The sequence below is a fragment of the Coenobita brevimanus genome, chromosome 88 (genome assembly GCF_032717465.1).
Source record: "Coenobita brevimanus isolate Jiangsu-jjx chromosome 88, ASM3271746v2, whole genome shotgun sequence".
Taxonomy (NCBI): domain Eukaryota; kingdom Metazoa; phylum Arthropoda; class Malacostraca; order Decapoda; family Coenobitidae; genus Coenobita; species Coenobita brevimanus.
The window spans coordinates 10,714,799-10,727,826 of record NC_137041.1 but is presented as its reverse complement, the minus strand read 5'-3'; the positions used below and the strand labels follow the sequence as shown (position 1 = coordinate 10,727,826).

At 45.9% G+C, this 13,028-nt stretch overlaps 1 protein-coding gene across 1 annotated transcript; it reads left to right on the top strand.

Annotated features, from left to right (window-relative positions):
• Nucleotides 1-3,734: 3,734 nt before the first annotated feature.
• On the top strand, nucleotides 3,735-12,011 carry LOC145411176 (uncharacterized). The gene is made up of 5 exons (XM_080281230.1): nucleotides 3,735-3,890; nucleotides 8,152-8,307; nucleotides 9,704-9,891; nucleotides 11,027-11,181; nucleotides 11,944-12,011. The coding sequence occupies exons 1-5, from the start codon at nucleotides 3,735-3,737 to the stop codon at nucleotides 12,009-12,011; spliced, it is 723 nt and encodes a 240-aa protein (XP_080137356.1).
• Nucleotides 12,012-13,028: the final 1,017 nt, after the last annotated feature.

The window sequence follows — 13,028 nt, the reverse complement described above, 5'->3', positions numbered from 1 at the left end:
GAGAATAAGACGGAGGGGCCGGAGGGCCAGTTAACGGGCACCCAAGCTTCATGGTGGGGGGACAATGGTGATGGCGGAGGAAATGGTGGCAGGAAAAGAGGGAGGGGGTGGACGGTAGGGGGGAGGAAGGGGGGGCAGAGTCTTCCAGCCAGGGCCAGAGCATGCAGGTGCAGACGGCCAGGGGGTGAGGGTCGGGTAGTGTATGGAACTGGAGCTGTCTGTTGCGGAAATCAATGGTGGCTCCTAACTTCTGCAACAGGTCCAACCCCAGGTATCCATCGTAATTTCGGCAGGAAAAGTTGAATATTATGAACTGATGTTGGGTCGACACCGGTTGGTGGGTGTCGACTCTTAGGGCCCGTGTTTCCCCATGGATGGGCAGGGGGCCATCCCACACATCCACAAGGTGAGTAGTTGTTGGACGGAGCAGGCCAAAGGTTGATATGTGACGGGAAAAGTAATGGCATTAAAGGCAGGATCTGGCTGCTCCTGTATCAACCAGAAGTCTGGCTTTCACCCCGTTCAGCTTCATCTTGTGGTAAACTGGGGGGCGATATTTGGGGGAAATGGCCCCTGCCACCGTGGGAGGGTGTGGGGGTGGACCTAAAAATCCAACTGTCTGGGGCCTCCTTCTTCTTGTTCCGGCTCCTGTTCCCCGGGGTCGGTCTCCTCCACAGGTGCGGGTTCATCCTCTGTTACCTCATCCTCTAGAGAGGAAACTTTGCATTGGTCTGGGGTGGTAGCTTTCTGTCACACAGCCTTTAACTGATCTCTGATATCGTGCAGTGGGCACCTGGAGCTGCACGCCGAGAATTCCAAGGGATTCACTAAGATGAGGTTGGGGTTCTCCCTGTGGGCGGGGCACCGGTGGGTGGGGTGTGCCTTAGGCTGCCTGGGTGCTGGGATGGAACTGGTATGGGGCATAGGGGGATGTGGCTTGACTGGGGGAGCCGGAATCTTGGTGGGAAACTTCCTTACCACGTTGATTTGCTGGGGTGCAGGGTGGGAGGTCAGGAGGCACTGTATCAGTTGGACGTCCTTATTCATGTTTCCAGTCAGGTCATGGATCGTAAAGTGCTCTTTGACTACACTGGGGAGCACTCTCAGGAGAGTATTAAAGGTGTGTTGTTCCTGGGTTTCATCATCTGCCTCCGGGTAGGCAGCAGTGACCAGGCGTCTTGCCCGGATTCAGGTATCGCCTGCGTTTCCATCGAAGGTTAAACTATCCAGTTGGGACAGTGCCACCACTTTCCCTAGTGATGGGGTGATGGCTGGGATCATGAGTCTTGTGAAATTCTGCCAGGTGAGCCCCAGGACGATTTTGGGTGCTATATTAGCTGCCGCTTTGCCCAGAAGTGGGAGTGTAACTGCAATTTTCTGCTGGTCATCTTCAAAACCGATATCTAGCAAAGAATTAATAATCACCAGATATGTGTAAACATCATACTGTTCAGGGTCGAACTTGGGCAATTGCACGTGTGGTTTGGTTGCCATTTTTCCCAGTATTTCCTGATTACCTCTCTCGTATGCCTGGTCAAGAACCACCGCTGTCCTCCAGTGTAATGCTAGGTGTTCTAGGTTCTGCTTTTCGTCCCGTAAACGCCTAGCATATAGCGGGGCTCTCTTTCGAGACCAGGGGTTAGACAAATAAGAGAGAGAGGCAGGACGTGTATTACTTAGCTGGGCAGGGGAATGAGTAGACATTAAGGGCGCAGGTACACTGGGCAATTACAAACTCTTATGTCTAAATATGGTCAGCAGTATCACGCAGGATACTGTTTGGGTAACAGTGAATAGCACTTGGGGCAGAGTGTCCTTAATTAGGGGAAGTCTGGGTTTTCTATACTCGTGGAATTACTAAGGTTATTCCTCACTGGGGAGTGTTGCTTTTGGCACTGGGGTCTGATTATGGTCTTAGTATCATGAGATATTTTCTGATGGTAGCGTATTTACCCCATTAGACTCGACTTACACTGAGTGGCCGTATTTGAGTTTAAACTGTTACTGTCACTCACTCCACCACTTTGGTATTATCACTGACTCTTACCGGAGGGGTAGCTCACTGCTCCGTCTTTTATATCCCTTGGTCACATACACTGTTCACTGTAGCTATTATTCACTCAACCACTTGGGTATTATTACTGACTTCCATTAGGGGGTTAGTTCACCATTCTGCCTTTTCATCATTTGATCACTGACACTGCACTATTACTGTCACTCCTGTCGAATCTGGCATCGTGGCGGTCAGGTGCACGGGCGGAGAGGCGTCACAGTTCCATTGCTGACGGGGCTTGGCACCACCGGTGGCCTCTGTATCTAGAGGCCACAGGATCATGTGTAGGGGCATACGTTCTCGTCCAGGGTTGTGGGTGGCAAAGGGTCCCGTGCTCTCAGGGCTGGATACAGGAGTGCGACCCTCAGGGCTGGGGCCAAACAATTGCCAGAATCAGTTGTTCAGGCTCTTGATGGAGGATGAGGATCTCTGATGTCGAGGTGTGGGGAGTTCCCGCCCGGGAGTCCTGGGGGCGGTCTGGGGTTCCCGAGGGCTGCGGTCCCCAGGGCTTGGTGGCGCTGACAGGAAGGGACTGCGGCACCGGTCTGCATCAGGGTCCATCAGTTGGGTCTCCTCCAGAGCCAGTTGAAAGGAGAAGAGGCCGGGAGAGACTTCGGGGTCTCTCCAATACTCCTCTAGGCCTGAGACTCCCTCTGTGTCGTGGGTCGGGGAACGGGAGTCAGTTCCAGACGGAGGAGCAGCTACAGGCTGTCTCCAGCCACAGGGCCCGGCTACTGGCCGAGGCTCCCTGGGGGGGCAGCTACAGGCCGTGGCCAAGGCCCTGCTACTGGCCATGGCCTGGGAGAGTGGGTGGCTGCCAGCAGACCCAAAGGCACCTTCGCAGTGGCTACAGGCCGTCTCCTGATGAAGGCGGGAGTGGCTGCAGGCCGTCTCCTTCAGGAGGGTTGAGCGGCTACAGGCCGTCTCAGGGGGAACACCTTCAGAGCGGCTAAAGGCCGTCTCCTGATGAAGGCGGGAGCGGCTACAGGCCGTTTCCTTCAGGAGGGTTGAGTGGCTAGAGGCTGTCTCTTGGGTGCTGGCAGGAGCTGGATAGGCAGCTCCACCCCTTAGCTGGGTGGTGAAGGCTCTCCCAGAAGATAGTCTAGTATTCCTGCTATGGTGGCGGCGGGCGAGCTCCGGGTCATAGGGGCGTGCGGCCCAGGCTGATTTATGCCGTTGTTGCTCCGAGTCCCGGTGCGCTGTCGTTGCTCCTCTGTGGGCTCCTTGTGGGGGTGTCTGGGCGTTTTGGGGGGCACTATACTGCATTTTAGGCAGAATGGGACTTTTTAGAGGAGAAGTACGTCATCGAGTTTAAAGGACAACACACTACATTTAGAAATACAACCTCTGTCTGAAATGAGTGAAATTGGGATGTGTGCGTGAATTATTATTACATCCACATCAACACCACAACGCTCCTAAACTTCCTCATTCGTCTGTCTGTCACTACAACGCTCCTATGCTTCCTCATTCGTCTGTCTGTCACTACAATGCTCCTAAACTTCCTCATTCGTCTATCTCTCCATTTACCTCCACATGCTCCTCTCATATAACTCATTTCCAGTGCATAGTCGAAGAGAATAAATTTAATCCTTCATCTTCCCTCTCTCTCTCTCTCTCAGCGTGGCCACGGGAACCTACAAGCTCCCCTCTGCGTGTGGTGTGTGGAGTGTGGCTCCTGATGGCTCTCATTCTCAGCACCGTCTACCGCTCCAACCTCAAGGCCATGCTCATCGCCCCCATCTACCGCCTCCCCTTCAACAACGTGAGAGAGCTGGCGGAGAGTAACATCTTGCGAGGCGTGTCGTGGGGAACCATGGCGCATCGCTCCATAGAGGTGGGTAGTGCGGAAGAGATTTAGCTGTATGTTAAGTAGTTTTGGGGTCCCTGCCGTAACCCTTCTTCCTGACCGACTGATTAAGTACAACACACCTTAACAACCTCCTGTTTTTGTTAAGATTCGTCCAACTATAGAAATAGTATGGACACGGCCTCAGGGTGTAGAGCCCGCCAATGTTTTTACTGATGCAAAGTGTGTTGATAAAGCGATATTTTGAGTACCGTTGGGGATTTCCTAACATTTCTTCTTGATCGATTTATTCAGTAAACTTTCATAATCTCCAGTTTTTTTTTTTTTTTGGTGCAAAGTATGATATTAGAACGATATAAACAGCATACTGGCGAATGTTAAAGTGTGATATGCAAAATAAATCACGAAGGATGAGGTGTTAAGAGGCGTCCTAGGCAACCCAGAATACTATCTCCATTGTAGGCTAATCTTTTTCACACAGTCTCGCTGGGATGTGTAAGAATCTGAAATTTTTCATCATCATCATCATCACCAAAGTAAAGAGTCAGCTGGAGCATTTACGATCATGTAATGCGACCCCATATAAAACACCATATAAGAGGAGGAGGAGGAGGTACACTAACGATTCAGTCCCAACGATACCGGTACACTAACGATTCAGTCATAACGTTATCGGTACACTAACGATTCAGTCCTAACGATACCGGTACACTAATGATTCAGTACTAACGATACTGGTACACTAACGATTCAATACTAACGATACCGGTACACTAACGATTCAGTACTAACGATACTGGTACACTAACGATTCAGTACTAACGATACCGGTACACTAACGATTCAGTCCTAACGATACTGGTACACTAACGATTCAGTACTAACGATACTGGTACACTAACGATTCAGTACTAACGATACTGGTACACTAACGATTCAGTACTAACGATACTGGTACACTAACGATTCAGTACTAACGATACTGGTACACTAACGATTCAGTACTAACGATACTGGTACACCAATGATTCAGTACTATCGATACCGGTACACTAACGCGTCAGTACTAACGATACTGGTACATTAATGATTCAGTACTAACGATACCGGTACACTAACACGTCAGTACTAACGATACCTGTACACTAATGATTCAGTACTAACGATACCGGTACGCTAACGATTCAGTACTAACAATACCGGTACACTAACAATTCAGTACTAACGATACCGGTACACTAACACGTCAGTAATAACGATACCGGTACACTAATGATTCAGTACTAACGATACCGGTACGCTAACGATTCAGTACTAACAATACCGGTACACTAACAATTCAGTACTAACGATACCGGTGAACGAATGATAGCGATGTGTGTTGAGCGAGAGATGGTGACTGGAAATACGCTGTTTGAGATGAAAGATATTTATAAGTATACACGGGTGAGACAGGAGGGTGGAAGGGTTGTTGATAGAGCTTTGATGGACTATGTGGTTGTGTCAAGGGATGTAATAGGAAGATTGTTGGATGTGAGAGTTCTGAGAGGGGAGGGCGGAGGTATTCTGACTACTACATGGTGGAGGGAAAGTTAAGAGTAGGTAAGAGATGGGTGAAAGCTAGGAGGGTTAGGTGTGGCAGGGAGGTTTTGAAAGTGAGTGAGTTGGATAAAAGAGAGAAAAAAGTAGAGTATCAGGAGAAACTGAAAGATGAGTGGAACGCAGTGAAAGATCAGGAAAATGGCAGTGTGGAGGAGGAATGGCAGTTGTTTAAGAGTGCTGTGGTGGGGCATGCAGAAGAGGTGTGTGGTGTGAGACGTGTGGGTGGTGGTGTAAGAAAAGGAAGTGAATGGTGGTGCGAGGAAGTAAGTATGGCTGTGGCTGAGAAGAGACGTGCATATGAAGTGTGGCTGCAGAGGAAGGATGAGATGTCATATGAAAGGTATAAGGAAAAGAGGAATAGGGCGAGAAGGGCTGTGCGTGACGCTAAAGTGGCAGCAGATGAGAGGTGGGGTAGGCGGCTGACAGAGAATTTTCAACAGAATAAGAAAATGTTTTGAAAGGAGGTGAAAAGGGTGCAAAAGGGAGAGTCTGGGAAGGAAGAACGAGTAAAAGCAGAGGATGGAAGGATGTTAACTGAGATGGATGCAGTAAGGAAGAGATGGGCAGAGTATTTTGAAAGATTGTTAAATGTAGAGGAGGAAAGGGTGGCTGAGATTGTGGCAGATGGAAGGGTGCAAGGAATAAATGTGTTGGGAGAGTTGAATGATTCTTTGATCACGAAGGAGGAAGTGGAGAAGGCAGTAAAGGAGATGAAAACAGGAAAAGCTGCAGGTATGGATGGGTGTGCTGTGGAATGCCTGAAGGGTGGTGGAGTGACTATTGTTGACTGGTTAGTAAGATTGTTGAATGTGTGCTTTGTGAAAGGTATGGTGCCAATTGACTGGGCAAGTGCTTGTACGGTCCCGTTGTATAAAGGCAAGGGTGATAAGTATGAATGTACTAGCTTTAGGGGTATAAGTCTGTTGGGTGTTGTAGGTAAGGTTTATGGTTGAGTGTTATTTATAAGAGTTAGAAAGGGTACAGAGGGAGTGATTGGTGATGAGCAGTGTGGCTTTAGGAGAGGGAGGGGATGCGTGGATCAGGTGTTTGCTGTGAGACAAGTGTGTGAAAAGTATTTAGCGAAAGGCAAGGATGTGTTTTGGGCATTCATGGATTTAGAGAAAGCGTATGATAGAATTGATAGGGACGCTTTGTGGACTGATTTAAGATTGTATGGAGTTGATGGTAGGTTACTAAAAGGGTTGAAAAGTTTTTATGTAAATAGTAGAGCGTGTGTAAGAGTGGGAAATGCTGTGAGTGATTGGTTTCCCGTGAGAGTGGGGCTGCGACAGGGATGTGTGATGTCGCCTTGGTTGTTTAATATTTACATGGATGGTGTTGTAAGGGAGGTGAATGCAAGAGTTTTAGGTGGAGGTCTGAGTCTGGTGAATGTTGATGGTGGAGAGTGGAATCTGAAGCAGCTGCTGTTTGCAGATGATACTGCACTGGTGGCTGATTCAGAGGAGAGATTGAGACGGTTGGTAGAGGAATTTGGAAGGGTGTGTGAAAGGAGGAAATTGAAAGTAAATGAGAATAAGAGTAAAGTGATGAAGTGTACGAGTTTGTAGATGGTAGGGGGATGAATATAGTTTTGAATGGCAAGTTGCTTGAGAAGGTAAAGTGTTTTAAATATTTAGGGTCACATGTTGCTGTGGATGGAAGAATAGATGCAGAAGTGAAGTTTAGAATAAATGAAGTAGGAAAGGTGCTGGGAGGAATGAAAAAAGTGTTTAGATATCGTTCGCTTAGAATGGATGTAAAGAGAAGGCTGTATGAGGGTGTTGTGGTGCCGACTGCGTTATATGGGACTGAAACATGGAATATGGGTGTAGCAGAGAGGAAAAGTTTAAATGTAATGGAGATGAGGTGTCTGAGAAGTATGTGTGGAGTGACGCGTATGGATCGAGTGCAAAATGATGAAGTGCGAAGGAGAACTGGAGTTGTTCGGGAGATGGCTGGTAGAGTTGAGCAGAGGGTGTCGCGATGGTTTGGGCATATGGAGAGAATGGATAATGAGCGGTTGGTGAAAAAGATAACTAGATCTGATGTGAGAGGTGTAAGGCTGAGAGGAAGACCACGAATAGGATGGATGGACAGTGTGAAGAGAGTGCTGGATGCGAGAGGGATGTCTGTTGAGAAAGGAAGCGTGGCTGTGCGTGACAGAAATAAATGGAGAGAAATTGTGAATGAATAAGTGATGATGCAGCCCTGAGGGGATATTCTCCAGCATTTGGTCTGATCAGCTAGTCAGGTCAGGTGCGGGTAAGGGGATGGGTCTGTTATGATGTGGCAGGGGTAAACCAGCTCTGCTGTCAGGCCCTGCTGCAGATCTCACTGATTGCATTCCGCAGTTGACCCTTGTGCGGTGTGGTGCGCTGAGGATCTGTCCATTCTCCCCTTTGGGGCTAAGATGCGATTGAATGTGTTTGAATGGATGAGTAAATGGAGAGTGTGTCGTCCTGTCTCGGCTACCTCCCTTTCCTTGGGGGAAGCAGCAAAGGTATATAGATAGACAGATCCAATATCATCGCAAAAGTAGGGGAAACGAGGTGATGGGACGGAGTTACAGTGCTGCGTGCATAGAACCCACCTGCAACGATACATATTTCACCAGCTGTACCGGCGAAAGTAGGGTACGTCTGAGGTGGTGGGACATAGGAGTTACAGTGCTGCGTGCAAATTCCAGGAAGCCCCGGCAGACAGCGTACTGGGGCGTCTGAGGGAACATTGGACAGCGCATAATGACTTCCCAAGGGGCATAAGGGACCTGAGGGCGGGGCGTCTGGCTATCATCGGCAGCAGTCTCGCCCTCAAGAACATCATCCACAACACTTTCTCACAGGTAAAGATGAGGGCGGAATTACCCAAACGCTTTTGGCTACGTGGAGATGATGGAGACGAAGAGACTGACTACGAGAGTGTATGTGAGACTAAGAGACTGACTAAGAGAGTGTATGTGAGACTAAGAGACTGACTAAGAGAGTGTATGTGAGACTGAGACTGACTAAGAGAGTGTATGTGAGACTAAGAGACTGACTAGGAGAGTATATGTGAGACTAAGAGACTGACTAGGAGAGTGTATGTGAGGCTGAGACTGACTAGGAGTGTACGTGATACTAAGGGACTGACTAGGAGTGTATGTGAAACTAAGAGACTGACTAAGAGAGTGTATGTGATACTAAGGGACTGACTAGGAATGTATGGCAGACTAAAAGACTGACTAGGAGAGTGTATGTGAGACTAAGAAACTGACTAGATCAGTGTATGTGAGACTAAGAGACTGACTAGGAGAGTGTATGTGAGACTAAAAGACTGACTAGGAGAGTGTATGTGAGACTAAGGGACTGACTAGGAGTGTATGTAAGACTAAGAGACTGACTAGAAGAGTGTATGTGAGACAAAGAGACTGACTAGGAGAGTGTATGTGAGACTAAGAGACTGACTAGGAGAGAGTATGTGAGACTAAGAGAGTGACTAGAAGAGAGTATGTAAGTGAGATGGGGGGAGGAGGAGAGGGAAGCCGAGGATGAGTTGGAGAGATGGGATGGAAAGGTATATGATACAGGGGAGGGGGAAGGCTGGAGATGGGACGGCCAGAATGACATGGAGGCTATTCATTTGTGGCTTTCTGGGATTAAGGCGTCTGGCTACAGATAGACAGACAGATAGACAGACAGACAGACAGACAGATAGATAGATAGACAGACTGACAGATAGATAGATAAACAGACTGACAGATAGATAGAGGGAAATTTTTAGCCATTTGTTTCCTTTATATTTCTGAAGTTTCGAAATAATGAAGGGAAATGCCAACCCAGTTATCCTCTGCTCACTTTAAATTGGCACAAAACTGCTACATCCCCATCTTGAATAATGAGCTGTAAATATGGTACTAGTCACGAAGAAGTGCTATGGAAATGATGCTGAGCTGTCATCTTCTACCCCGCAACTACTGGATTATAGGCTGGAAAATGACAAAAAATTTCCTCCTATAGTTCATTTATCTTAACCTGGCCTAGAGTTCCGTCCTTTTGCAGCTTATTTCATGTAGGTCAGTAGCTGGAAAAGAAAATGCGACGGCTCTACATCCTTTTCACAGCACTTCTTCATTACTATCATCATTTCTAGTGTTAATTTATTTCTATGAAGAATAGAAGGCATTTTTAGGCCAAGTTGGAGTTAAAAAGAGTATAGTTACAATGCATGAATGATTTGGGTTATTGTGATGCACAATTCAGCCTGCACCCGCCAGCACCAGCAAGTATTTGGTGCGGACGCGCAAAAAGAATACTCGTATTCTCTCTTTATGTTCGTCTCAGACCAGGACCTGCCCTTACTACCTCATGGACGAACCCTTCCTTGCTGCCACCATCGTAGGACTCGGCTTCCCTAAGAACTCCACACTCAAACCTTTAGTGGACAACGTGTAAGTCTGATTCTCTTCGTTATTATTTATTTATCTACCTATTATCTATTCAATTATTTATCTATTAATTGGTATTAGAAATGGAACTGGGGAGGGGCGCCTTCATGTGGTGGCACCGATATAACCAGGCTGCTCCACAGTCTGGGTAGCTATGCAAACTTTTCTCACTTATTCCTCCATCCCCCAAGCAGAGGATGGTGTACTGCAGAAGGGCAGTTTAGACCTGCAGTCCACTGGGTTCACATTTCAGTCTGGTGCCACAATAATGACAAGAATCAGAAACTGGGCGTTTGTCTACATTTTAGCTTACTTGGGGCCATCTTCGAGGCGGCATAGAAGGCTTCGTTACACCTCTTCCTTAGTAATTTATTTTGCATATCACAACTTAATGCTCTCTTTTAATATCGACAGAGTATGCATTAGTAATGTTCAAGAGGATAATGGGGTGTAATGTGCTGGATGATTCACGGAGAATGAAGTGTTACTAAATATTCAGAGCCATTTAGAATAGCCTACGAGAATCCGTTTTAAGAACGTCGTTTTACTTCCTTACCTGAGAGACAATCAAATAAGGATGTGAAGGAGCGCAGGAAAGCATGAGGAGAACTTTGAGATGCCGTGGTCATGTGAAGAGAATGGAGAATGAGCGACTAAGAGAATGTACCGTATGTGAATAAGGCGGAAAGGGTGAGGGAGAGGGGAACACCGAAGACAGAGAGATGCAGTGGAGAGGCATAATTATAAGAGGAGAGTGAGGGTTGACGTGAGGGCTGTCTGACAGTGGAAGACAGGGTACAATGAAGGAGATTCGCTTGTGATCACCATTTCCGGAATTAAAACATCAGGCCATAGATACACAGATTGCTTAACACTACCGCCATTATACCGTTTATACTCTAACTTGACCCACATTTTTGTCCTTTTGCAATTTATTTCACATAGCTCAGTGGCAGAAAAAGGCAATGTCATGTCTCTACATCCTTTCCAGAGCACTTCTTCCTGACTAGCACTATGTTCGAGTGTTAATTGTTACAACTCAGTATTTGAGCTGGAGGGATGGCAATTTTAGGCCAAGTTAGAGTAGAAGGGGTATAGTCAGCAAGTCTCTTTCACACCACTACTCTTCCTCCTACAGCATTCGTCAGCTCAAGGAATTCGGGATCATTGACTACCTTCGCTTCCAGTCCCTCACAGGCTACGACATCTGCCTTACAGACCAAGGCTACCACAATATCCTAAGGCCCCTCAACCTCGCCGACTTCTATGGCACCTTCTGCGTCTATGCGGCAGGTAAACAACGCTTGGTATGAAAACAAAATAAGTGGCCAAGCACCTAATACAGTGAATACAGTAACATTTATTTTTTTAAGCAACGCACGTTTAACTAAGAGGCACAAGTTCTTAGGAAAGTAGAAGATAAGTTTTCAAATTAAGAAACTGAGATAATATAACCAGCAGAAGCAACACATTGTTTAAATAAAATACGGTAGTCAAGATTTTAATAAAGTAAGTTAGGAAGATTCAAGTGATGCTGGTGACAAATATAGCCTAAGCACTTGATTTTTTAAGTTCGTAAAAAATATTGCAAACCGGTAAAAAATCTTATATACAAAACAGACTCTCTACAAGCCATCGCACACTGATACTGATATTGGCTTGTGGTCATGTAGAGAAAATGGAGAATGAAAGACTGAGAATTAAAGACTGACTAGGAGAGTGTATATGAGCGATGAGGGGGAGAGGGGAAGAGGGAGGCATGGATAAGGTAGAGGGGTGGGGTGGAGAGGTCTATGAAAGAAGGTAGAGGGGGAGAAGGGAAAAGGGATGACGAGGAAAAGATGTGGGGATGAGGTGGACAGGTACGGTATATGAATGAAGGTGGTGAGAGTTGAAGGGAGGGAGGCCTGATAGGGGAAGGCAACGGTGACATGTAGGTAATTTTTCTGTGGCCACTCTCTCCTGGATTAAGGCGTCTGGCTATAAATAAACAAATAAATAATTAAATAAATAAATAAATGGCACATAAATCAAGGTCATTCTCCACTCCGGCAGGTCTAGTGTTAACAGCAGCCGTGTTCCTACTGGAGGTGCTGCATCGGCTGTTTCGTCACTCGGCCTGAACGCGATATCGATACCATACATAGGGTCGTGTTGTGCGCGGCTTTGAAGATTTCGCAACATATCTTCCTCGGCGATTATTTCCCCATATTCAGCACCAGTATCTACTTGTATGTTAGTGATGCAAACTAAGTCGATATTTAAACGATATAAATAACATACAAGAGAATATCAAGGTGTAAAATGGAAATAAATTGCAAAGGATGAGGTGTTACAAAGACTGGTAATAAATTGCAAAGGATGAGGTGTTACAAAGACTGGTAATAAATTGCAAAGGATGAGGTGTTACAAAGACTGGTAATAAATTGCAAAGGATGAGATGTTACAAAGACTGGTAATAAATTGCAAAGGATGAGATGTTACAAAGACTGGTAATAAATTGCAAAGGATGAGGTGTTACAAAGACTGGTAATAAATTGCAAAGGATGAGGTGTTACAAAGACTGGTAATAAATTGCAAAGGATGAGGTGTTACAAAGACTCCTATACGGAGATTTTGTAAAACTTTTTCCTTCGCAATTTGTTTTAGTTTTTCACGCCTTTATATTCTCTAGGGTGTTATTAATGCAAGGTTCAGTGGCACTTTCCCCTTATAGATTTATCCATATTACATCTCTATATTCTGCTGTAAATTTCTTGTATCTTTAATCAAACTGGTAGCTAAAAAAGTGTTACAAATTAATATCAATATGGAAAAAATTAATAATAATAATAATAAAAAAAATAGTAATAATAATAATAATAATAATAATAAAATGAAGAAGAAGAAGAAGAAGAAGAAGAAGAAGAAAAAAAGAAGATGAAATAGAACAAAAATAAGAGCAAGAGCAAGAACAAGTACAAGAACAACAACAACAACAACAACAAAAACAACAACAAACTGGTAAACAAGAGATGCCCTGAAGCTTCCTCAAAGGTCGGCCATAGACACTCACCATTCACGTAGCTATAATTATACAGTCGTGTTAATTACCTGTATGTGAGTAGACACCAATCGATCCCTTACGCCGCATCATAACT